At 50.8% G+C, this 26,525-nt stretch overlaps 1 protein-coding gene across 3 annotated transcripts in view; it reads left to right on the top strand.

Moving 5' to 3' along the window:
• LOC144128659 (proton channel OtopLc-like) overlaps window positions 1–26,525 on the top strand; it is a 66,375-nt gene that overhangs the window by 29,546 nt on the left and 10,304 nt on the right. For 2 of the 3 annotated variants that reach the window (XM_077662238.1, XM_077662239.1), the window contains exons 2-6: window positions 19,522–19,700; window positions 20,007–20,202; window positions 22,610–22,724; window positions 23,387–23,636; window positions 24,093–24,253. In XM_077662238.1, the coding sequence (XP_077518364.1) occupies window positions 19,522–19,700; window positions 20,007–20,202; window positions 22,610–22,724; window positions 23,387–23,636; window positions 24,093–24,253 (901 nt within the window). Of the gene's footprint in view, window positions 1–10,303; window positions 10,605–19,521; window positions 19,701–20,006; window positions 20,203–22,609; window positions 22,725–23,386; window positions 23,637–24,092; window positions 24,254–26,525 lie in introns of those variants that run through there. The other variant, XM_077662240.1, reaches the window with a different exon arrangement.

The raw sequence follows: 26,525 nt of genomic DNA, 5'->3' as shown, positions 1-26,525 counted from the left end.
GGTCAACGTTCAGTCACGTTGTTTTCTTTCTTTTTTCTATTATTTTTGGTTGACATTATTTTTCTAAGTTGAATATTAAGCCGATCAAACGAATTGCTCCCCTCATTATCCGTGTCTTAAGCCGAAGTTTGTATACATGAAAGGATATGAGGCATGCAGAATCGTATGTTTCGGAACAGCTGTGGCATTTAAACTGAAGTCACGGAATAGAGAGGGCTAAAAGAGCAATTCGAGCTCCGCTTCTTTAACGTCCTACACGTGATGAACTATCTGAGGCGCCTGAGTTCCTCAAGGAGAGCTCAAACATCGGTGTGCACACTGAATCATTTCCGTTTATTTCTTTCCTTGCACTACTAATCACTTGAGTTTTGTGGCTGACCATCTCGTCGCCTAAACGCGATACCACAAAGCTTCAGCTGCCAGGTTCCGCACGGTTTTCTTTCTTGACGTAGACAGAGGATCGGTCGGTTGCAGGGACGAATGTGGAGATGTTTATGCCGCAACATTCGACGTGTTCACCATGGCGCGACTCTTTCCTCTGAGCACCAGCAAGCCCCGTTAGCTTCTATTCTCCCTCCTCTCTCTCTCCTTCCTTCATTCCTTTCCTCACGGCGGGGTTGAGGTTGAGTTACTGGCTTACTGCACCTTTCCTATCCTCACGAAGCACCTGTATTTGCATTTTGCTTTCTTCCACCCAGTCCCAACGCCTTTGCTGCCTGTCCCGCGCGCACACTCTCGAAAGGCGCCCATCTCGGAGTCCTTGTCTGTCAGCTGGCCCTTGATTGCTGTTTCTTTTCTGACGGTTCGCGCAGCAGCGAACCTCCCTTGTATGCTCCGTGCTTATTCCGAAACATGAAGTATATTAATGGCAAATTTTTTTCTTGAACACAAGTACTGCCAGTGGGCGGTCATTATTGTTTGCTTGTTGCGATTTTGTCTCCACTAACATTGAATGCTTTACTCTGGCCGATCGATGGTTTACTGAGTGATTTTGATGATATTGGAGGTGATGAGTTTGTTGTATATAGTCGCGTACAACTCAAGAACGAAGCGTCCAATGCCCCTCAAAGCAGGCCCTCGAGCCAGTGGTGTCGACCGATTGCCATTACGCCGCGGCCAATCACCTTGCACCTAATAAATAGCTTGGCATCGCAGGAGTCACGCGAGATTAACCACGGGTTAACGGGATTAACTTCGACGCCATTGACTCGAGGGCCACTTTTGAGAGGCATCTGCCACTTGGTTTTTGAGTTGTATTCGACTATATTGTCGCATAGCGAGTTTTAGAGTTTTGCGCGCCAATTGCTAGAGCCGGGAACCGACGAGAAGAGTGCGTCCTTTGTGCCGTCTGTTTTAGTTTAGTTGCGTCCTTCTATTTGCGAAGAATAGCGGCCCGCCTGCTTCCCCCGCTTCCGTTCGCCGGATTCGGGTGCCATTTCCCTGGTCCTGTCGTGCAGGGGTCTTCCGCGGTAAGCGTTTGGTTAGCCGGTGTCCTTCGGCGGATGGTTCGCGCACAAACGCGCGCGCATTCCGTCCCTGCTTGTACAAGGGTGCGAGCTGCCGCCGCTGGGTGTTTTTGTGTACTTTAGTTTGAGAACGTGTATGCGTTTGCTGTTGATATGTCTTGAAAGGATGGGCTCTGATTGGTTCCGATAACGGCTTTCTCGATTGGTCGAAAGAAGGGTCGCCAGAATGCTGGTGAACTAGTTTTTCAACGCCAAGGGGACGCGAGAGAGGAACGGCTGCTTTCCGGCTGCGGCTCGAGACCTCCGCTCCGAAGATGTTGCGCATCCCAGGGTATGACTGACTGTTTTTTTTTTATGTGATCTCATACATTTTGTGTCAGTTTATAAGGTTAACCAGTGATTAAGATCTATCTTTAATAAATCAAGTTGATCAATGCATCTTATCCACACCTGCTAGTCCCCTTCTTCAATACGGCAGAGCTCTCGTCCCGGCACGGAAGGACGCTTCGTTACAATATAGTCGGCAGCTTTTTCTTAACCATACATTTCAGAAAAACAAGTTATACTGAGACCCTCAGTTTAAAATTGACGAGCTCTTGAAATGAATCGCTTTTACGCGTGGGATAGCTTAAAGTTAACCTGTAGACGAAGGTAAAGTTAGTAGACTTGAGGGCGTACATTCTGAGGAACTATAACGAACTGTCGCTTACCTTAATCCCAACACGCTCAGGAGGGCCGAAACAAGCGTGTAGCACATTACTCTGTTTATCCTATAGTGCGTTGCCCCAGACGTACGTCCCCGAATACTTCCTGATCTCTGCTTACAGTCAGGAGCATGCGCGCGGTTTTTTTTCAATCCACAGACCAGAGCACAAATCCACGCTGCAGGGCTGCATCCACGACGGCAGATGAGGCGGTCTCGTCTCTGCGGCTTCCGCGCCCATAGTGGCCCCAAACGTGTGTATTTTCTCAGGCGGGCTCCTTTCGACACGCAAAACGGCGTTCACGCTCAGCGCTAGGCTAGCGAGGTCTATATTCGGAAGTCCACGAGCTTGGACCAATGTTGTTCCAAAGCCAACGGCTCACAGCTGCCGTGCGCGCGTGTGCGCGCAAACTGCCGGCCTTATCGGTTTGACCCGCGGCAACCGCGCGCCCATGCTCGCGTTTTACTTTTTCGGGTACCCAAGTGTTTGAAGGGTTCTGGGAAAGATGCGCGCGTGACTACAAATTGGCTCCCAGAGTTTGTACGTGGTCTGCGTCGGTTCAGTCGTCACTGGAGGATTCTACTCCTGCAGAAGGTCGTTGTCTGGTCCACGGGGCAGAGGTTGGATTCGGTCTGGTTTAACCTTCTTGGTTTGTTCTACGCTGTGTTTGCCTAAGCAAGACATGCTTTCTAATAGTGGCACTTCGTGACTGGTTCCTCCTTATCAAGTGTGTGAACCCGAAGTTATTCCATTTCATTCGCCATATTTAGTACATCTAGCTTGCCTCTAAACGAATGAAAATTAAAATGTATCGCCTGTGAAAAGCATTAGCAGCCAATTTTCAACTATAAGGACAACCATTTGACGTTCACCACAGATTAGATGGCAACAGATTGGAAGAGAAAACAATTTGGTTAGACGCAGTTAGGCGAAAAGTAGCAGATGACGACGGGCTTGAAAAATTGCTTGAAGAGCGATGCGAGATGCATCATGTTCCGCCACCAACCTGCACTATTCGGCCCGGAAGTAAACTCACATCTTCACTTTCAACGATTCGCTGCCTTCGCGACGCTATAGCTTTCCGTAATTTTTACATGCACTATACAGGGCACCAGTACAGGCCGTACACACGCGCTATCGCATTCGGACACATTCGATATTTGTGCACTTTACTTTTTTTTAATGCTATATCATCGAAAGCCTGATCGAAAAAAAAAAAACCTTCGCTCATAAAATTCGGCCATTGGCTGGATATAAGTGACGGCACTATACCGGAACTGACGTTACTTACAGCAACGACATCAACATCTTATAATTAACGCACTGCGAACAGGGGTAATTAGGCGTCCGTGGGAGTTTTTTTCTTACAGCGGTTTCATGAACCGTTAGGTTTCCTTTAAGTGACTCCTCATAAAATCATTTATTGCCGAATATAATTTTAAACTGTTACGCTGTACCAAAGTTGCAGTATCAAAGTTCCGCCACGCATCATAACGGAAACCAACTAGCCAATTGCTTTATACCTGGACCTCCTTTTACAGCGTTGTGCTAGTTTGTTCACATAACACGAAAAACAGCGCTGAACAATTTGCAACCACTATGCTAAATTAACAAGTGGGGTGTTTTATTTTGTACAGGAAAAGATATAGTAGCAGGCGTTATTAAGACTCTGCCACGAATGCTTGGGCTGGCCGTTCCAAAGCCTTGCAATGAAGCACGAGTTGACAACTGAAGAGCGAAAAAAAAACAAAAAAAATGGAAGCAAAATGGAAAACTGGAGATTGAGGTTGTTGCAGGCATACTGGTGTGGTTCTAGTTGGTCATTTCTTCATTCATCGTAATATTTAGCGCTGCTCTTACACGTAAAATGGTGCCCTGTTCTTTTACTTCCCTTCGCGTCCATTTCTCGAGAGAATTAATCAGATGTGATGAGTTTTGCGTTTCTCACGAACACAGTTGACGGTGTGGATGGAGAAAAGCGTGTATGTACGTGGGCTTTCCGTGGCTTTGCAACAAACATACTAGAGCGCCTCTCCCGCATGGAGAGGTCGAAGAGTTACGGCGTCGATCACCATGCATGCCGTTCCTGCGGCTACGGCCGGAGTGGGGCCGCGTCCATGTCCCACCGGCCCACACAGCATGCGAGGCGCCAACCTTCCAAAGCAGTCGCCTTCGGAACGGGGCCTGCAGTGGAACGCGGCGCCTATCTACTGCTTCCGGTCGGTGTGAACCTGCGGTCCGTCTCGACGTTTCCGTGCAGTGTTGTTCAGGGCCGAGTGAGCATGGCGAGCGTGCTTTTAGATTTACCCATCCTCTTCAGGGTGGTCCTTCGAGCTGGACAGCATTCATCGAGACGCGTGACCTTTGTCAACTGTGCATTCTGAACCAATAGGCGGCGAAGAATGGAAATCAGGTTGCGCCATCTCAGTGGCCCATTGCAACGCAAGATTTAGGTATCCGAGCGCTCGCTGAAAGTGGGCCGGCCCACCATGGGCTGCTGAGCTGACTTCCTGCGTACTGCACTGAACTACAGAGTCAGTAACCAGCGGGCCCAAGGCGGCCAGTGGCGCCAGCTGTCTGTCGTCCAGATGCTGCCGTGACGACATGGAGTGTGGGCGTCACCAGACCTCGCGGCGCCGCGATACCTCTCTTGCGTGTCGTGGGGCGGACAGGGTCCGTTGCAGTAAGCCACGGACGTTCGAACAGAGGGGCCGAGGAATGCTCCCTCGGGGCGGCCGTAACGGGATACGGGCCATCGGTTCCACGCCTGCGTGTTTTCCCAGGAGCTTCTCTTTGGGAGCGATGAGTCGAAAGTCTGTGTTCTGGCGCCAGGAAGTCGCCTGCTTCGGGAGACGGAACTAACTTTGACTGTGCCACTTTCTTCGACGTTGTCCTTAGTGCCCTGGGTTTAAAGATTCTGTTCCCGATTGGTCTCCCCCCCCCCCCCCCCCCCCCCCCTCTTCCGCCGCACATCTTTTTTCTGCGCGGCAGCGGCCAGCCGGGTTGCACTCTCTGATTAACGGTCCTTCCCCTCGTTTCCCCTTTTCTCCCTTGTCTTTGGTCAGCTGCGCATGTGCTTAGTAGAACCAACGGCTTAAACTCAAAGCTCTTTGGTGGGGTAGTCGGTGTGTGCTTGCTGCTGGAAAAGCGTTCCGCTTGATGGCTACAAAACTTACGGAACAGGACTAAGGATTAACACGGACGAAACGAAAAGCGCTTGAGGTGAAGTAGCTAGTTTGCGGTTCGAGTGTACTTACTTTTTTTGAGTAGGAGTCACAGGCGTGTGCAGTTACGGTATGTGCTCTCGAATATGTATTTACCGTGTCTTGCTGTAGATACTCGTGCAATGCTACTAATCACGCGGTAGCTTATATAGTGCTTGCTGAATACGTCTGCTAAATCTGCTGAGGCTCGCTGGTGGTGATGACAGACCTTAACTGCAATAATTCATGAATCACACTACTACTACTACTGTTACTACTAATCATCATCATAGTTAATTGTTGTTCACAGTGTCCAAGAACAGCGAGAGCATTAATAATAATAAAAAATACCAATAAAAACTAAGAGGGGGGAAAATGGTGCCGAACAGTAAATGAGACTTTTGGTGAGGCTCAGGCTACTTCCATTGCACCAGCCTGGGTATGTATGTTCGGCACTGATATCCCTTTAAGTGACCATTGACTGCGCCTTCCATGAACGCTATATATTCTGCGGCCTGTCTAGCGCAGCCTGTCCATGCAAGGATCCTCCTTTGACCTTGATTCCCGAGCTTGTTTACCCATTACCCCCCGTCCAACCAACCACTGCCGGCCACGGTATGTTCGACGGTCCCCGACTACAGCCTTGACCGCGAACGAGGTCGATATAAAGCTGCACCGCGATGGTGGCTCGTGCTGGGATCGTAGCGTGCTGTCGAGTCTCAATTGCCTTAGATGGAGACCCGTATATCGCGAGAACAGCACGCTCGCTGCAACAACTGGCTTGCGAGCAACGACAGAGACACGCCGAAGTGCGCGCGATTACGCGAAAGCTGCCTCAAGTTAATGCCCCGGTTAATGGCCCATGAGGGGAACGTCTCGTCCAACATAACCAGCCGATCAGGGCGCGCGACGGCAGCAAACCGTTATTGTAAACGCTGCTGCCTGTATCACCCCGGAAGTCTTTAGCAGCGAGGCGCTTGATATTGATTCCGCTGCTGTGTCATAACAACTGCGCTATATTGAGGATTGTATAACAGACCAAAAACGCCCTTTGGTACAAGCTCGAAGATTACAGCAGAGACACGGAAGTTGAACTGGCGAAGCAGAATCGTGGGCTCGCGCCATTGTTTGTCACAAGTGCCGGCTGGGCGTCTGATTGCGTTTTGACAGAAGTTTGACTGGTTGAGCAGGCCATTATCGGACGCTGCCGTTTCTTGTCGCAGCTACATAATTATGAAACGGCTGAATTTGCGTCACCGCAAACGCAAATATAACTTGGATATCTCATCTGGCAAAATATTACAGTTTTTTGTCTTCTTCTCTGCTGGTTGAAATGAGACGAATGACAGCGCTACAGATTGGCGTCTTCATCTATCTCTGGTGCGCACATTTGCCAAAAATAGAGAATCTGTACTTCAGGACGCTTTGCCAGATATGTTGGAGTGAAACGTGAAGTATTGTTATGCCCGGCGTGCCTTCCAGTCCAAATGAATAAAGGCGCGGACTCCCCGACCAGGATTTCCAGAAAACCAACGTGAAGGCTATTGAGACTTCTGAAGAAACATGTCTGCAAGGACGGGCGTTAGCGGAAGGCATGGCGGAAGTAGAGACGACAATGGACGTTTTTAACATACCGGGGACGTACTATAGTACATCCCCGGTATGCTAAAAACCGGTATGGTAAAAACCGGTAAACCGGTATACGTCTCCGGTACGCTAAAAACGTCTAATGGCGTGTCCACGTGGTCGAGCATGCCATCGGGTCGACGAACGGAGCGTTGTTCTCATCAGTCACGCTGGGGTTGAAAATTAACGGAGAGCTGTGCCTTCGACAGAGGTTCCGCGTTTCGAACAGGTGAGGAAGTGCAGGGTCTTTCAACCCCTGCTGGGAAACGACTTGACATTCCTGTGCAACGTGGGCGCATTCCTGTGCAATGTGGGCGCATTCCTGTGTCTCGTGAGCGCATTCCGGACCCACGTGCGCGCCCACGTGGAAGTTGTGTTGACGACAACGTCACCGCGTCTTGTACCCTTTCCATCGACGAGCTGAAAGAGCACCAGCACCGCCCTGCTGTAGGCGGTACCACCAGTGTCTTCACGTTTGATTGGACATCATTCTTCGAACTGTTTCCCCAGCCAGGGATCTGGGGAAAACGAAGGGTATTTAACGAGCTGCTGGCTTGGTGCCAGGCAGACACCTTTTGAGAGGAACCCTTTGCTGGGAGACCCCGATTGCGGAGAGACTCCCGACCACTAAGAAGCTGTGTTGCGTTGAGACGTTAAGCCTACCAACCCGTCTTTACTTCTTTACCAGTGGCCTCATAGTTCGAGTTGATTGAATAAACGTCTCTGTCTCCTCTTATATGTGCAAACTGCAAACGTTTCGGACGCTCTTAGCACAGAGATCTTTGCCAAGTCCATCGTCGGTGCAGCGTATGTTTTCTGTATACCGCTGATCTAACCTATTGGTCTGAGAGGCCATAGCATTTGATCTTTGATGCGACGTTAGCACTTGGCCTCAGCCGTTCGGCTACGCACCTAACGCGTATTGCTCGTGCCAGGAGAACCGTTTCTCGTTCGCGTTCGATCCCGACCGTAAACGAGTACCAAGGGCACGGGCTTACGCCCTCTGGCGGGCCTTTATGACTCCTACATTGGTTTGCAACTGGCCGCTTCCTCTGAGCCGGCCGGTCGCTGCTAGCTTCTTAGGGAAGTATGGGCGATCAATCTAGAGCTTGGCGCGCGTCTACGACGTGTTTGTCCACGCCGCATGGCGCGTGCACTACTGGCGCGGGCAGTCAACCACAGCCTTGACTCGAGATCCGTTGGAGCGCGTAACCGCGGGTGTCGCCAGCGATGCGAGTTTCCTGCAGCGCAGCTGCTTAACTATCACCTATACAGCATTGCCGTTCAAGGACGATACAAGTGCCGTCGTACTTCGGCAAGTGTCGCCGATTGCGCGACGCGTGTGCCTGCCGTTTATTGTTTGCTGTTAGCGCGAAATGGCGCAGAGACGCCGCCCGGTACTTTGGGAGACGCGAAGAGATATATGTATTCATCGAGCAGTTGCTGCCAGTAAAGGCATAACCAATCAGTCCGTGGTCAAGGATAAGATCTGACGAGCAATCATACGGTTTGATGCCAGAAGCTTGCGGTAACAGTATTGGTTTTAGATTTCCGCCTTTTTATTTTCAAGAAGTGCGGCTTCGTTAATATGGTCACTTCTCCTGTAGTTATGGAGGGCATTGGCTCATGTGTACTATACATGACGCATTAATGGATAACCGGAATAGACGAGCTGACTTCGCCGCCGTCCGAGGGACAGAGGCCCGACGTTTTTCCCGGTCCACTCTTGCAGCGGCCTCTAGCGAAAGAGGTGCGAGTCACTAAACGAACAAAATGACACCAAACAGGCCCGTCAACTCCATGGATCGCTATTGAATTAAGTTCAAAGTGGGTGTAGTCCGGGAACCACTTTTGCTCACGGCTGTATGCCCGGTACAGTCGTGTACAACATCATCAAACTCTGTCGTTATCTTTTTAGTAGCCACGTCCGCCCTGCCTCTGCTTTGGAAACCCAGCGCGGCCACTGGGTGCTCCGAAACGAGGCTTCGTTGAATAGGCCGGAGGTTGGCCAGACGCATCCGTTTGGTTCTCAGGGCGAAAAAGAAAAAAAGAACACAAAATGCCTCGCCTGGTCAAGTGCACTCAGTTTCGTGAATGCGATGCTGTTATTATTCGGCGTTCCGCTTCACGCACAGATTTCGGTGAATAAAATGCGTTTACACGGAGGAAAAGCCCACTCGCTTTGCCTGGACCTCGCGCGGACTCAACGAACGCAAACGTTTGCGCTGCTTGTCATGCCCCGTCTGCGCAATTCGTCCTTCACCGCGCGCGCTTAGTTCCATAGGGAAAGGAAGAAAACCAGCAGAGACGAGGTTCGAGACCTTTTCAGTTTCGTCTGTAGATTCACGGCTTCAGCGAAGTCCTTTAAGCTTCTTCACTTGATTTGTGACAGTTTCCTTTGCAAATTCCTAATTCGTTACGCGCAGCTACATCACAGACGAGATTGGAGAGGGTGATCCAAGGCAGACTTACGTCCGCTTGCGAAGCCCCGTGCAGGTTCCGAGAGAAAGAGAGCCATTTTTTTGTTTTCTTGCCTTTGCTTCTTACGTTTTCTTCTTGACAACAAACATTGCGTACGGGACTAGAGCTGGAATGAACTGACGAACCGTCCTCCTCTTGTCCGTCATCTATTTCGCTTTGAACATCGCGTGGCTTTCTTTCTCACTCGCCTTCGTCGGCTCTCGCTGTTTTGAAACATTCAACGCTCCAGGCGTGTGCATGCATACCTTTGTATATGTATGTACGGTGTGCGTCATCTGCAGCGATTGCGTGGAACACCCACCGGCCTACCGCTGCCTTCTCCGCATCGCTCGCGTAGGGGTGCGGGCTGCGCTGTCCGCGATTAATTAGCGGCGCATCCCCCTCACACACCGACTCTTCGCGCTCCAAAACGCTCGGCCGACAGGAAAGCCTACGCCCAACCACCACCGCCGGTTCCGGCGAGGCTCCGTCAACGCTGCCAGTAGCCAGCCGCAGAGGTACAGCAGCAGCAGTACACGGAGGCTGCGTGTGTCACCTCGGATAGCGTCCATCCTTTTTCCCTTCCAAGGCCATCGCTCTCGACTGGAGTGCAGTGGGCGTCGCACGGACACCTTGCGCTCCTCACGTGCAGAGGTGCGCACGCAGCGGCCGAGTCTCGTGCGACACGCCGGAGGAGGAGGGCGAAGAAGGTGAAGATGAGGAGGAATCGTCGCTGCTCAGGTAGCGCGCGCGGGGAAGGCACGCGGTGCGAAGTCGACCAGCGTCGTCGACGTCTGCGCGCCGGCAGATAAGGATTAAAGAGCCAACGCGGGCCGCGCCAATCAGGCGGCATTGGCGACGCTTTCTGTATATAGCGTCGGTCGCCGATGCTCCCGCCGAGGCAAACAGCGCCCGTTGCGTGCTGCCTCGCGAGACTCGGTCAGGGTCGGCCTGCTGCAGCAGTGCCACTACCACCGTCCTCGTCGCTCGCCGGTGTCTCCTCGCGAGGGTTGACCACCACCGCCCGTGCACGGAACTGCGACTCGTGTCGGAAGAGGCCCACGACTCGGCGAGGCAACTTACGTAGAGATGTCGGCGAGCCCGTTGCTGAGACTCGTGCAGTACAAGAAGTGCAACCTGAAGAGGTATGTGATCGCTGCTTTTCAGGCGTTGTTCCTGACCTTTTCTGGCGGCTCGCCATGCCTTCGCTTCGAGGCTTTGGTTTCCGCGGACCCTTGCCCGTCGATAATGCAAGTTGTCTCTGGCAGTGTGTCGAGGCTCGTGGCCCGACGTTACGCTTATCATGCATGTACGGAAGTCTGCGTCTCGTTCTGCGCTCGTTTCTTCGTGTCCAGCAGACCGACGTTAGCGGCGCTGTCAATGCTATTTCTTAAGTAGGGATTTTTTTTTGTATAATCTAGCCTAGGGCGTATAATTCTAGGGCATTCAGTTCTCTAATCTATATATACTTCGTGTTCTCAATGGCAGGAGCGCGGCTGTGTGAGCTTTTTTAAATGGAATGCTGTGCTTTTTTTCTTCGTTTTTGATTGTTTAATGATGACTGGAATTTTGCGTGCTCCTGAAAAGCTGTGTGAGCAGGGAGGCCTACGAACTAATTACGAGCGCCAGGGCTTCTTTCACGTACGCCGAAGTCTCAACACGCGGGCACCTTCGCATCTTCTCTTCAAGATTTTCATTAATTCATGCGTTGTAGCCTTCCCCCCTATATTTCACCATATATAGAAGTGGCGCGGACCAAGATTTCGCTGGAGTAGTTGAGTACGACAAAGGAGCAGATTCGACAAAGGAGCAGATGGTGGATTAAGTCTGCATATTGTCTTCGCATAGCAATCAAGTCGCGTCTCAAGTGCACGCCGGTGTTCATTTTTCGATGCAGTCAGTGTTGGTCCGATCTGTTGCAGCACTGTCGAGCGACAGGCTTTCCGCTGCTCTGGAGTCAGCGGGGAACGCGCCAATCGCCACTTCATACAAGTGGCTGCAGCCGAGGGGTTTAACTATCACTGTCGGTTGTTGCTTACTGTCGGTATCGGTTCGACAACGAGCTTGAAGTATTTTCGCTGAAAGTGATCGACACTCTTAATAGTTGCATGGTCTTCTCGTACTCTTTCTTTCTTTCTTTCTTTCTTTCTTTCTTTCTTTCTTTCTTTCTTTCTTTCTTTCTTTCTTTCTTTCTTTCTTTCTTTCTTTATTTATTTATTTATTTATTTCCTTCTTTCTTTCTTTATTTCCTTCTTTCTTTCTTTTTCTTTCCTTCCTTCTTTATTTCCTTCTTTCTTTCTTTCTTTCTATCTCTCTTTCTTTCTTTCTTTATTTCCTTCTTTCTTTCCTTCTTTCTTTCTTTCTTTCTTCCTTCCTTTCTTTCTCTCTCTCTTTCTCTCTTTCTTTCTTTCTCTCTTCCTTCCTTTCTTTCTTTCTTTCCAACCAATATCTGTTCGATGAATTAAGCGCTAAGCATGATGTCGACGGGGACAGTCGTTTTCTGTATCCGCGCTCCGTTATGAGTTCACCTATTCGTGGATGTAACGATATCGGTTTGAACGAAAACATCTTCGATGGAAGTCCGTCTGGTTGGGTTCGTGAGATAGTTGAGAGAAAACTGACGCCAACCAATATTTTTAACATTACTCAACGTTTCGGGACCAACTCGTTCCCTTCCTCAGGGGTCACCCTCAGGGGTCACCCTTCTCAGTGGTCACCCCTGAAGAAGGGACCGAGGTGGTCCCGGAACGTTGGGTAAAGTTAAAAATATTGGTTGGCGTCAGTTTTCTCTCAACTATAACGATATCGGTGCGTCAGAGATATGTCACGGCGGACCCTCGCGTAGCCGGATCCAGGATACGAGTTCGACTGGACAAGGTACACCCAGCGTCAAAAGTTTTCGGGGCACACGTGTCCCCGAAAAACGCTACTTCTATGTAGCATGAAAATGACAGGAGGCTCTGCAGAGCTCCCGCTCTAAAGCACAGGCTGCAGGTTTTCATTTCACGGTACATCTAGTAGCTTCTACGAAGTTAGCGTTTTGCGCAGAACGCGTGACCCTAAACGTTTGACGCCAGCTGTGCACGGATGTATTTTTCAAGATTACCTGCTATTTTCAGTATAAATCCTCAAGAGATGGAATTCCTATAAGGATCCATCGCCGAAGCGACATATTAGCGACAGCAGTTTCCCCGGTTGGATGCTCCACATCGCACGCACTAACTCTCCTCGGCGGTAACGCATGGCCGGATTTGGCTTATTACAGTAGTGTCTGGTTCATATGGACATTTATGGACGAATAACTCCCACTCAGTCTCTATTCAGAACAAGGTTCTGTCTGTTTGCACACTGCATGTCGTGGTAATACAACAGTGATCTTTTCTCCACGTGTCTCCACGAGCCTTTCTTTCTTTCGGCGATATTTTCTCCACCCTCTGTCTATAACCACTTGCGCAATATTAAATATGCCTCCTTCGGCCTTCTAAGTTATCCTTAAACAGGTGCTGGCTTGCGTTGACCGAACCGTCCTCCGTTGCCAGAAAAGTCACCCGCTCGCCTGCCTCGTGCCATCGTCTGCGAGGAGTCGATAGGAAGAAAGGGGCGGAGCGAGAGTATACAGCTGCCTTCTTTTCTTTCTTTTTTCCAATTTCCACTCCCCCTTTTACGTTGTTCCAGCCGCAATCTCATCTGATGTTAGAAATTACTTCCTTATGTCGGCATCCAGGGTGTCAGCAAGCAGCCGCAATTTTTGCCTCTGTGGTTTTTCTTTTTTTGCATAGCTCACGTGTCTGCGGTGTGTTTGTTGTCCAGCAGATACCTGAAGCAAGGTTTTGGGGCGTGGTTGTTCGAAGGGGACACCGCGGCGGGTTTTCGCTGACCGTGCCGTGGCACCGTGGTGGCGATTCCATGCACCTGAAGTGGTGGGCACTGTGCTTGAAGCCGAAGCGTTCGTTCGATGCTTGGCTCTCGGCGCAGGCGTAATGAGGGACGACACCTACCGTCGCTCGCTGCCCGACATGAAGGCGTCGCCGCCACGGTGACGATACTAACCTCGTCACGGAGCGCGCGTCTCTCGGAAGCTGTTTGACGGCGGTGGACGGGCGGTGGGCCGGCATGTGCAAATTTGACCTGGTCCGCTGCTTGAATTCGCTTCAGGCGAACGTTTAGCAATTCCGTTTCTAGCATGTTCGTTTCTACCGTGCACCTTAATTGAAGGGAGGTGCAGAGGGCGGGGATGAAGGGGGAGGGGGTATGAAAGCGAAGACGGCGTGTGCAACAAATGCGATTGGCGGCTTAGCACAGCTCGGCTGCCCAATTAGATGGATCCCCGCGGGGCAAGGTTATTTACACACAAGACTGGAGGCTACCAGAGATCCCGCTTAAGATTCGGGCCGATTTCGAAGCGACATGCAGAGACCGTGTTCGTTCAGCTGCACGACCACAATGTAAATATTGTTTTTAAGCAAACGGAAGAGCCGTTAGTTTGAACAGCCTCGCCTCATCTCGTACGCATCGTGTCATCGTGTGAAAGAGCCGCTGCGTGTTCATAATCACCTTTGCGTGGGGAAACTCTACTGCTAATATCGGTGCTTAGCGCTTATGTAGGTACATCGCAGTCTTAGAGGATGACGGTGTGTAGTTTTGCGCGCGTTCTTACGGAGCAACATGCCTGAGGCATGAAGCCTTCTTTCTGTTGCGGAGCTTGCTTTACTCTTCCAGTGGACCTACGCTGACTGAAGTATAGCTGCGTTGTACGGAAGGGACAAAGAGTGGTGGTGGTGGTATCTCCTTTCAGCTTCCGTCGTTTTTCCCCGTCCAACCATAAGCGCTGTGTGCGTGCAGATGATAATGCAACGCACGTGCTTGGGCTAAAAGACTGCCGCAACGAAATGGCCATTCCATTTACCGCTAGGCACGGTGACAAGTGAAGTACTCAGTTACCGGCGGCAGTTTGTCATACATGGCATACCCACAAGTCGCCGGGTATACAGATAACCGAAAATCCTTTCTGCGGACCTCCGGAAGAGCTTCGTCTCGGAACTGTTCTTCGAAGGCTGAGCCCGCATAAATAACGGGACCGAGTGGCCCGTCACGATAAGCCGTTTGCGTTCTCACGCCTCGGGTTGACGTGTCGCGTTGTGATTTACCGAAGCAAACAGAACGGCCGCCCAAAGGACTCCCCGAAGACATCGCGCATCACGCGGAAACCGGCCGTTTTCTTTCTCTGCAGAAATCGGCGCCTTCTCTCCCTATCTCTCTCTTTCTACCTCCCACTGCGCTGCGCGCATTCTTCAAGGCACGTACTCGCGCTCTCACAAAGCGGACCGCGCTTCTCAGCGCACATGTGGACATGAACGGCCTAATGGAAAGGAGAATGCACCGACAGGGCTCGCGCAAACCTGGAAGCGAAACAAAAACGCCATAAACTGGATGAAAGGAGCCGAAAAGAGGAGAGGAAGATGGAAACGGGGGCCGGGGGAGGGGGGGGGGGGGGGCAGCAGCAGACCCCAGAAGGACCCACTACCACACAGCGCTCGGAAGAGTCCCACTGTCCCTCTTCTCGGAAAGCAGCCGGGTGGCGTCCTCCCGCCCCTCGGCCTCTTTTCGCCTGCCGCTTAACTGCTCTGATTCATTCCTGTCTTGCTTTGTTTTCTTCCGTTTCTGCACCGCCCGCTGTTCCCGCGAGTAGTGCCTGCTGCCCATCGCGGCGCTCTACCCTCTTCTTCCCGCCTGCCTCTGAAGGACGCGGCGCCGTTCCGCGCAGTGCGGTTTAGTTTGGCTGCTGTTTGGAGCGGCGGCTACAACAACGGGATCGGCGAGTCCTCTGCGCGACTAGCAGCAGCGTCTTCCTGGAAAGGATCTTTCACGCATACGTGCTTCGTCCGACCGCTGCGTGAAAGAAAAAAGTATACGGTAATACCTCTCCCTCTCAATTCGCCTTTTCCGCGGTCCGTTGAGTAGCCGGTGCGGTCGGATCGTGATTTATCGGACAGCTCCGCGGGATGCTCCTGGTTGCTCGACACGTTGCACGATGGCGTTGAGCAATGAAGCGTGGCTTGATGCAGTCTGGTTGGGGCGGCGTTTGGCGAGGTCTGCTGCTTTGCTTCGAAAGCGCGCTTAGAAACACCGCGTTTATTCTCTCTGGTAGATGGGAACATTTCTCTTGCGGCCATTACGTGTGGTCCCTCGCCCGCGATGCTTGCTTGGGTGTTTTGGGGGTGCGATTGCTTCCTCGTTTGTGGTGTGAATTGCGCTGTTGCTCTTGATGGATGATATGGTAGCGAGACAGCTTACGCGTGAAGCGCGATATATACTGTGTGTGTGTGTGTGTGTGTGTGTGTGTGTGTGTGTGTGTGTGTGTGTGTGTGTGTGTGTGTGTGTGTGTGTGTGTGTGTGTGTGTGTGTGTGTGTGTGTGTGTGCGTGCGTGTACGTGTGTGCGTGCGTGTACGTGTGTGCGTGTTAAACGGGGGGCTCGTTATGAACTAAATTTTAAGAAACGAATTCACCGAAACCTAGGAAAACACAGTGGTATGTTTTTATGTTTGTTCTTTATTCTTAATTTGCATTATTGATCAATGGGAAATTAGCTGCGAATCATTTCATGGCTTAAATACAGTTGATCAGAAAGTATATTGTTTTCTCTTATTTAAATAGTTCGTTCGGAATTACCTACACTAGGAATAAATGGTCAGCACTTGATTGGCCTTGTGCCGCCACTTCACGCGAGTCACCGGGGAACTTTAAAACATTATGCTTGAGTTTGCGCTCTCCCTCTTTCAGAAACACAGAGATGAGAAATAAGAGCACATGCGCACGGACAGTCTGCTCTCAAGTATTGTTCAATGAAATTCAGTTGTCGCAGACGACGCGCTTTCTTAGCAATATAGTAGCGAGGTCCTTATCTCCTTGACTTGGGGGTGTGTCTGTCGCGGTGCACTGCTATGCCTCGACAGCAAAGTAGTGCAGCGCTAAGATGCTATTGTCTAACGCTTCCATGACTCTTGGCGTGACGCGAAAGACGTACACAAGTGCGCACTTCTGAGCCCCGTGCGCGAAAGGTCAGCGCGAAAAGGGATGGCGCGTCCGAAGACGCACGCGTCCCCCGATCGTCCTATACCGACTCGAAGATAGCGGCAGATATACAGCGGGAAGAGGACGCTTCGAGAGCAGGACTCAGCGATAACCGCGCACCTCCGGCCTGTGAGAAGGAACCGTGCCTTCGACCCGCGTGGCCGCTCATATTCGCTACATATCCTATTCAGAGGGTGATCCAGTCAAGCAATGCCCGGTGATGAACAGAGAATATCTTATCAAAAGGTAGCAGTGTCCTGAGGATGTTTATCATCGTATGCCCTCACGTGCGAGCGAGCTATAACCACTGCTGTCTACGGTACACGGAGGCGTCCTTTTTGTCACAGTCGGCCGGACGTCAGTGCTTGGCACGGAGCCACTCCACCGATACTGAGACGCCAACAAGTTACGCACCTATCGCTGTGTCTCTGCGTGGTATCAGTGATGAATTGCGAGTGGGGTGGAGGGTTTTATACAGAAGATGCTAGGCAGACCTCTCGTCGCCTTCCTACTTTTTTTTATCTTTTTTTTTCTTTTTAGATCAAATGCATCATCCGCGCAACTCACCCTCTTAATTTGTTCCATCATCTCAAGAGAACTTGAGTCTGCACGCCCGCACGCGTGTGTTTGTGTCATTATTCATTGGCGCATATCTCCAGTAACGGATAGAGAATTTTTTTATATCTCTTTCCCATTTATTAATTTTTTCTTATAAATTTGCATGCAAATCGGTAGGCCTACGAATAGGTACTTTCTCCGCTTCCTCATAACGCCATCGTCATCGCCAGCAGAGTCAAATATTTTTTTTTTATTGACATGGACATAAAAGGAGATGTTGATGCCTGTTTATGGCGCCGGCTACTCTTTTGTACATAATTGAATAAAAGCACTTGAACACGCCAGAATTGCTAACATAAAATAGAAAAACAAACTTTAAGCAATGATATGTGCTAATCACTGTAAATGGCATAAAAACCACGAATTCAAGAAATGAAAAATCACTACCTCTTCACCTTGCTACAAAATTATCGTCTCTCATCTCACTGCTTGTCTGCGACTGTAGTATAGTTGCTTCAGAACTCCTGAACTTTCGCAAGGCTTAAAAAAAATTTAAATTCAGTAAGATGCTAATTTGGGCTGGTTTGTACAGTTGGCCTACTTGCTGGGCATTTGCCTACCAAGAAGCTCAGAAACTCGGCTATCCTGAAAGATCGAAAAAAAATAAAGAAGGATCAGCCTAAAAGGGGCTCGAAACACCTTCTGAGGAGAGGACATCAATTTGCTCAGTCACTGCATTTTGATGTCATGAACACCTGAGCCAAATAATACATTCTACAAGCAGCAGAGATCCTACAATCATGCGCGAAAGTTGGCGAGCCTTTCCCGGCGACTTTTTCAAGCTCGCACCCTCCTCCGGCGCTCGAATCTACGTATACATGTTGAGAGCTGGCTATTGGTTAGAATCTTTCAAACGTGAGGCAGCTACCAAGGCCGCGGCCAATAAGCCGCGTAGCTCCGGCGGGTCAGGAAGCTCTCCCCCAGAGGTGGGGCCGGTGGAGGAGCGCCGACCTTCCAATGTGTAAAAAGTGACGAGAAGAGAGGGAAAGGCTCGAAGACGCTGAAATTCAAATTTTGACTACAGATGACTCTGTTTCTACAAAGCGCATTAAAAAATTCTTGCTGTACAATATTCGTGAAGCGGCGTGCTTTAACATCCCAGGCATATTAGAGCCCCTTTCAGAGCCCCTTTAAGATTCGTCTCACGCCATGAAGGCGTCCTTTAAGGTCGCAATTGCCTCTTGGTCTTTTTGCAATATCAGCTGGGTTGATCCAGGCGTGGAAACGCGGCTGATATTTCACTGAAGCCGAAGTCGCGCGCTCGTGTCATGGCGCAGTGTCCTCTCGTCGTCGACCTCTCCACTGTCTAAGAACAACAGCCGTTGAGAGGACTTGCGCGAGAAGGGTACGACATTTCAACAGCCAAAGTTGTTTCTTTTTCTTCTTCTTTGGCAGCGAAGCCATTAGGAGTCGCAGTTTGTCGCGTGGGAACAGGGTCACAGAGGAAGGGCAGAGGAAGCTCAACTGATGTCGACGAGGGGTGAAGCCCTTGGCTCGTTTCTCGAGCGCGTTTTCTCCGCTGTCTTTGCGCCCTCACTGCGTCACGGCGGTTCGCTTCACTTTCACTGCGCGGAAGCGGCACCGAGAACGAACTGTTATGAGCGCCAAACCGCGGCGTTGCGTACCCAGCGCTGCTATTTTTCTCTTCTCTTCAAGGCAGTCACCGTTGCTAACGCGTCGAGGGCAGTAACTGCGTGTCACCGCATAACTTACTACCTGGATAGGAATTGCATATAGTAATAGTAACTGTCCTTGGCAGCATTTTAAACACAATGCATCTGAGGAGTGATTTCAAGGTTTATTTCGGGCGATATAGCTTTTGACACCACTAATCGCACATGATAACAAGAAAGGAATGAAATAAACAAACGTGAGTTTTTCGCTTTTATTGTTCCACAGCCAGTGCTTACGAGGTGGCCAACACTAAAAGCTAAAAGCCTGGCGAGTCCTTGGCCCTTCCTGCTAGTTTTTACATCAGTGAACAGAACTCGCCTGAACAGGAATTGCACCTCATTATTTTAACCATAATTGTTACCATGAAAGTGCACATGGAGCTCCTGTGATAACGGACGACTCCTTGCTTTGACAGCTTTGCTCGGGAACCCACGAGTTCATATCAACGAGGCACGACTTGTTCGTCCTTCCTTACTGCCCTCATTACCACGCTCTACGCCTCGTTTCCATCTCCTTTTCGTTTCTTCCTCCGATACAAAACCATAGGCTAGATGACGCGGTCTTAAAGCCGATCGCTTTAGCTAAAATAACTCTCCTATTGAGATGAATGGAAGAAGTACCTGGTATACGTCTCGCGTGCCTTCACTTGCTTGTTTAAAGTTTTCGTTGAGCCATGTTCGTCCCGTTGTCTATCGCAGCTGGGACGGCCTGGACCGGTCGTCGCCTACGCCTCCGCCGGACAGCCCCGACGGCACGTCGGCCTGTCCGGAGACGAGCCCGCTCATGGAGGCCTCGGGGCCTAAGCCGGTCACCATCCAGCGGAGCGCCTCCTTCAACTTCCCCTCCACCAGCCAGCGGGGTGGCAATGCGGCCGCAGGTACGCTACCGCCAATTTCGCCAGACTGGCACCGTCCTTCCGACAATACGCGAACCACCTGTTGTAGGACGTCATGGTGCATGGCTGACTCGCGGTAAGGATCCGCCGTCGAGGAGACGGGAGAGTGTGGACGCTCGTATTTACCGTGGGCCCTTGGGCAAAGTGGGATCTCAGTTGGGGCCAGTGAGCCAATTCCCTTGCATGGAGTCGGTGCATCATCCCGCGGGGCGGTTTTCTTGGCTTTCCTTGGAAGGAGTAGAAGAGGCCTTTGGCGACGCTTACCTCTGTGGTGTGGCTTCCTCGCAGCCGCGCCGCCGGGCAAGTGCAGCGACGACTCCGGCCTGGGCACGGGCAACAGCCCCCGTGGCAAGAAGCCCACCCTCACCATCGACCTGCAGCGCATTCCGCCTTCGCGCGCCAGTTCCTACGGTGGCTCCCTCTGCAGCCTGCCCACCAGCAGCAACGGCAAGGTGTACAGCGCACGACGCACGCACGGGGACCTGTGAGTATGCGGGACATGCGTACGGATTCATTTCTTTGATGGGCTGCGCATGGAACGACTGACCCATTGCCGCGCAAGGCCTCAGGTTACGGAGCTTGCTGATGAAGCGAGTGTGTGAAACTTCTCGTCGCTTGCATGTTAGCCGAAGCGCCGTGCTGTGGGCAGCAACAGTGACAATTCTTTGATATCCCTTTTGTGTTGGTGTAGATATCCGCGGGTTCATACACCCCAGAACTGCCCCTCCTTACTCTCGCCGCCTCCTTCCGCCTGGAGTCGTACGTACAGTCTTGGTCGAAAGTCTTAAGGCCAAACGCGTTTCGCTTCAGCCGCATCACAGAGCTATTGCGGCACTATTAAAGACCGAATGACCTTGAAAGGCTGGCAGAAGGTTTCTGCTTGCGGTAGAGAAGCTTCCTGTTTGACTTGTGTTTTGAATGATCCGCTACACAGAGCATAATAGGAACATTCATTTCGCTTCAGCTTAACGCTGTGGCCTTCCCAAGCAGCCCAGGTCATCGGCCCAATATTGCAACAGGATGGTCCCATCCTGGTCCTTTGTAGGGCCAGCTTTGCCAATAAAATTCCAATGTTGGGCCAATTACTTGTGCTGCTTGGGTTAACACTTTTAACTAGTACTGTACATGAATGCGTAGTCAAAGCAGGCATTGAAACACTACTGTAAAGCTTCTCCTCGAATCGGCCTCTTACAACGAACGCCTCGCGAACATGAGAAGGAGCGAAGACAAAGTGTTCTTTGTTTGTTAGTTCTTGTTACTTTGGTCCGTATATATTACTTTTTGTAACCATGTCACTTGCGTTACAACTATGCAAGTTTCTTCTCATTTCGTTTTTGTATTTATGTTCTTACCAGCCTCTCTTCCTCTTCTTTTCAGTCTGTTCCCTTTCTCTTTTCGTGCATTTTCACGGCTATTTCTTTTTTTTTTATTTACCTGCCTCTGTAAGTACTTCTTAACGTTCCAAGTTTCTCGCTTTTAGTTGTCACCAGCGGCAAAAACCGGCACTATGCTGCAATCAAACTATTCGGCATAAAATATGATTTAGCTGTCACCGGTGGCTGCGATGAGACATAGAGCATCTGGTTTGTAAATGCTGCGTGTTAAGCGCCGAAAGATAGGCTGCGCAGTGCTCTAGGCCTCCTGGATCCGCGCCCTCTCACGGAGAGTACAATCCTCGCACTGATGACCACAGTGAACGGCAGCCCTGTAGGCATGCAAGGCATTGTTCGGGTTCCGAGGGCTTCTTGCTTGTACGACGGATTGCGACTCAAGTTCAGCGTTCTTGGCATTACTTTTACTTGCGAGGCAACTATGGAACATTGTAAAGTACTGTTGTGAACATATTGGTTTGAATGGTCAGATCTTATGGTGTGTGACAATATCTTGCTTTCAAAGTTTGTCCTGCGCTCGAACCGAGATGCCATAGGAAACCAATGGGGTGCGTTTTCAACAATAAAGAACAGAAAACTACAAGCGTCCCGAGAAGGGATCTGCAGATATACTGATTATTATGGTGCAATCTTACGAGATAGAAAAAAAAGGTGTGTTCATAAACAATTTCTCGTTGAAAAAAATGCGCTTGTCAAAAATTTCTGGGTACGTTTTCTGCAGGCATGATCGTGCCTGATATCCTTGCTTCTTACCTCATCCCTGACCTTCCTCTTTCCCATTTATTGCAATAGCATTAAAAGCCGCATGGGGCCACAATGCGACCTCGGTCATAAAATTCGCGAGTCGCCTGGGGGGAAGTGACTTCACCAAACGGGAGCATTCCCATTGGCTGGATGGAATGTACAACAGCAGACTGGAAGTGACGTCACCAGGCCGGAAGTGACATCGCTTCCGTAAAAGCATCAGCAGCTGCCAATGCTGCCGCATTGCTAACACATAATGTGTTAGCAATGCGGCAGCATTGGCAGCTGTTGATGCCTTTACGGAAGCGACGCCACTTCCGCAAAAATTCACAGGGACACCTAACACATAATGGAGTTAGGTGTCCCTGCGAATTTTTGCATTCCCTTATCCCTCTCCACCAATGTAGGGTAGCCGACCGGAACACGCTTATGGTATCTGGTTAACCTCCCTGCCTTTTCTCTTTCTTGCTTTTGGCTGACCTTACCGAGATAAGATGCATAAAAAATCCACTTCGTGATTTTATACGTGTGCTAACATTAAAACAAACCGCAAAAATTTACGGCGTGGTTATTGCGTTCATTCGGGGGAAAGGGGGTTGTTGCCTTTCGCATTCATGCGATCTTGCTAAAAAAACCCGGCAAAAAGCCTTGCTAAAAAAGCCAGCGCCCGGAATAACTTCACGCCCGCAAACTGAAGCATATCCAGGCAGATGACGCCGCTTCTTTGTTTTTCCATTCTTTTTTTTTGTTTTCTAGTGACTCTCTGGTCATTATGCTCAGCGCTCTCTACGCCAAGCTCCTCGTGATCATGGGAATCTGCTTCCCGCTGGCTGAAGTGATCTCAAAGAAGATACCCGTTTCGTTTTACGAGGTGAGTGCTCGCACTTTCGCCACCTCGGCGGGAACGAGCTGTTTTTATATACCCTGTTAAGTAATTCTTCGCTGCGTGGCCGCATTTACAGCTAGCTCTTACTTTTTTTCACTTTCGTGTTCTTGTGAGCGCGTAGACATTTCGGATTGTCGAAAATCGCGCCTTGGTACATCGCCCTTCGCACTCATCTCGTGTTCTTTCTTTTTTTCCGAATTAGCACTGGCCCGGTATTGTTTCTTTTTTTTCTGGGCAGTGAAATGCATGTGAGCTTGATGTCGGAGTGGTAACAGCTCTGATGACGGTTGCCAGTCGTGTTATCGCTCGTTTGTTGCAAGGTTATTTAGAAAGGAAAGCTCAGTGGTTATGGCGCTCGGCTGCTGACACGAAAGACGCGGGTTCGATCCCGGCCGCGCCGGTCGCATTTCGATGGAGGCGAAATGCTGGATGTCCGTGTACTGTGTGATGTCACTGTACGTTAACGAACCCCAGGTGGTCGAAATTATCTGTAGCCCTTCACTACAGAGTCCCCATAGCCTGAGCCGCTTTAGGACGTGGAACCCCCATAAACCAAACCAGCATGAAGTGCCAGATGCACCACGGCCATTATACAACGCCTTTGCACTATATATACGGTGATTCTCTCCTGCATGGCTGTCTCGCAGGGCTTCTACCTGTACCTGTACTTCGGCAGCATTGCGTTCCTGCTCTACGTGTACGTGTTCCTTCTGCGTCACGACAAGGTCAACGCCAAGCTCGACCACTTGACTGACAGCTTCAGCGACAAAGTGCGGCGCCTGCTGGGCCTGCGCAGTTCGCGCGGCACCAACATGGAGGTGCCGCCCATTGCCAAGAAGCGCGTCTACGACGCCACCACGCACGCCGGAAGCTTCTACCTGCGGCTGGGCGCCGTCGGTGAGTAGCAGTGAGCTGTAGAAGATCTCTCCGCGTTCGAAAGTGTAACGATTGTATTACAGTTCTGTTTCGATTATGTTCCATGCTATTTCTTTTTGCCATCTGCCGCGGTGCCCTTTTGGCTGTGTTATCGTCCCAGAAGCGTGCATGCACCAAAATACCTCGTGACGAACTGCGTGCCAGTGCAACCCGCGTGCCAGTGCAACAAGTCTAGCTGCCAATCACATTTTTTTTCTGTAGCCACTCGGTCGTTGTCTTTATTACGTCACGGATGATGTCATCACGCTATTGCAAAGTATTGCAGAATAGGTTGATTGCAGAAAAAGTGCGCAGTGGTACGTTTCCTTCTTTTCGCGGTTGCGCGAATGACGTCGTCGGTGAGCTCCCGACATCCGCCGTATCTACTTCCGTTGTTAAACAGTAGTTTATATTAGATTCGTTCTTCTTCACTTTCAGCGTTTGGAACGGGCAGCATGATATACTCGGGCCTGGAGTTCGGCCAGTTCTTCGAGATGGAGTCCGACTCCAAGTGCTACAACATTCTGTTCAGCCTCACGCCGGCCGTGCGGATGGCGTTCACATTCTTCCAGCTGTACTTCATCTTCATCAACTCCAGGGTAAGCGACATTCTTCGTCGCCTTGTTAGTGGTTATTAACGCGTTGGTCGATGTATTAGTATTCCAGCGGAAACCGCAAGCAGATGAACTTGGGTGGGACGTGTAATTGCTAGAAGTGGTTAGCAAAATGGGCTCCATAAGAAGAACGTACCCGGGGGCAGCAGGGAGTCTCATGCCCAGCTTTTCCGGACATCACCAACTTGCGCCATCTATCGGTCGCCAACAGCGAACACCGCGTAACTGAATAGGAATATTTTCAATTGTAACTGAGGGAAACCTAAAGCCTCCCTTGAAATGATGCGCGAAGATGTTGACGCTGATTGCTTACGCTTCATACGTGCCGCAGAATGTGACTTATAAAATCCTTCCTGTGCTCCCACATAGGAGTTCTGACGGCCATACAAATAAGTGGGTCGAGCCAAACATTCAAAATTCCCGCGGTAATTTTTAATGCTGAGCACTACGCACCACGTGGTGGTGGCCGCACAAGCTAGAAGTGCATGTCCATATTTCCTGGGCTTTAAATTTGTGGGGATCATGGTGGTAGCAAGTAGGGCACGAATGAGCTAATTGAATGTCAGTGGCTCAGTTGTTTTGGAGTAGACGTAATCTGTTGACGGCCATAATGATAATGATGATAAATACTTTGAAAACACCAAGGTCTGTGTGATTCGGAGACCCTCAGTAGTAGTTTATCCGCCTTCGAAACGCCAGCTGATGGATCATTGCCAACTACAGTCGGGATTTTATCCCCCTCCTCCTCTTTTATGGCACTGAGAAATCATCCCTATTTGTTTTAGTGTGATGCTAGCAGCATATCCCTCTTCTGGCGAAAACCCGCCGTTTATGTGTCAGTGCTAAAGACTCCACCTCCCGGGTCCGGAAGGTGTCTCCTCCGGGGCACCCACAGTTTTTCGAAAAAGCGCATCTCCACCAATGCGCCTGCAACCTCCAGGGTGCATCGCCGACAGCAAATTCAATAGTCAGTGGGAAAGCGATCAATGTTGTGGAAATATGGGGGGCAGCCTTCCGCCCCGCACTCCCACTCCGCGGATACAGCGTTTCCGCTCGCTAACCGCGGAGGGGTTCGGGCTCGAGGGAACAAAGGGAAGGACGACAAAGCTTAACTCTCACGTGCTATTACAGCTGCAAATAATACACATAGCGGGCCAGCTAGCTACAGAACATAACGAGGCATTCCTCGGAAGTAGAAGGCTACGTAAGAAGGGCTTCCGACTTACCGGATGGGGCACGGGCGCGACTTCGAAGGTATCGGCGGCGAATGATACCGATACCTTCGAAGGTATCGGCGAACGACAGTGGCGGCCGGGCCTTCCCGTGCGCGCCCCATTCTTGGGGCAAAGCCATCCCCGAGCATTTGCAGGGGAAGGCGCCGACAGCGCGCGTTTGCTGCGCTCACTTCGCAGCCTGGAACCAGAAGTTAGCGGCAAGGCACGACGGATCTTCGTGCGCCTGCCGCGGAAGGTGACGAGAGCGTGCGGCTGCAACCGCTCGTGACGCTGGCCGGACCCCGAAGAGACTCTCACCAGCTCCGCGGAGTTCCGCGTAATCTTGAGGTGGCACTCCCGTCGCTGCTTGCGCTTCCCCCATGAGGGAGACTTCCCTTACTCGCCCAGCCGGTGCTGTCCTGACGCACGATGATGAAGATGGTCGGCCGCGTCGAAAGGGAGGGGGGAACAGGTTTTCCACAATGTAAAATGCTGTCCTGCGATGGCAGGTGCTGCCATCGGTGGGGTTTGTGCGATCGAGGTTGCTCTTCCCGAGCAACCTCGCGCGACTTATCATTAATTTAACCGCCACCCACCAATTTGCATGAGGACGCGATCTGTTATGGGTAACATTGAGTGTTATCAGCCACACACTCGCACCACATCGCACACGGGTTTTTGAAGCGAAAGCTTCACTACGCCAGGTTTTCAAGAGGGCGGTGCAGCTCCGTTTATTACCTTGAAAAGCTTTAGGGGTCAAACCATGGGGCAGTCACGTAGGCCATGGTGGCGCATATATGCCAAACCAAGAGGGTGGGTCACCCCCCTCCGAAATCTTTCGAAGGTCAAAGTCACGGTCAGGGTCATTGAAGCGAAAGCTTCACTACGCCATGTTTTCAAGAGGGTAGTGTAGTTCTGTTTATGACCTTGAAAAGCTTTAGAGGTCAAAACGTGGACCAAAGTCACGGAGGCCGTGGAGCAAAGTCACGTAGGCCGTGGTGGCGCATATATGCCAAACCAAGATGGCGAGCCACCCCTCAAAT

This window comes from Amblyomma americanum, chromosome 4 (assembly GCF_052857255.1).
Source record: "Amblyomma americanum isolate KBUSLIRL-KWMA chromosome 4, ASM5285725v1, whole genome shotgun sequence".
NCBI classification, from domain to species: domain Eukaryota; kingdom Metazoa; phylum Arthropoda; class Arachnida; order Ixodida; family Ixodidae; genus Amblyomma; species Amblyomma americanum.
This window is presented reverse-complemented; position numbering and strand designations above follow the sequence as displayed.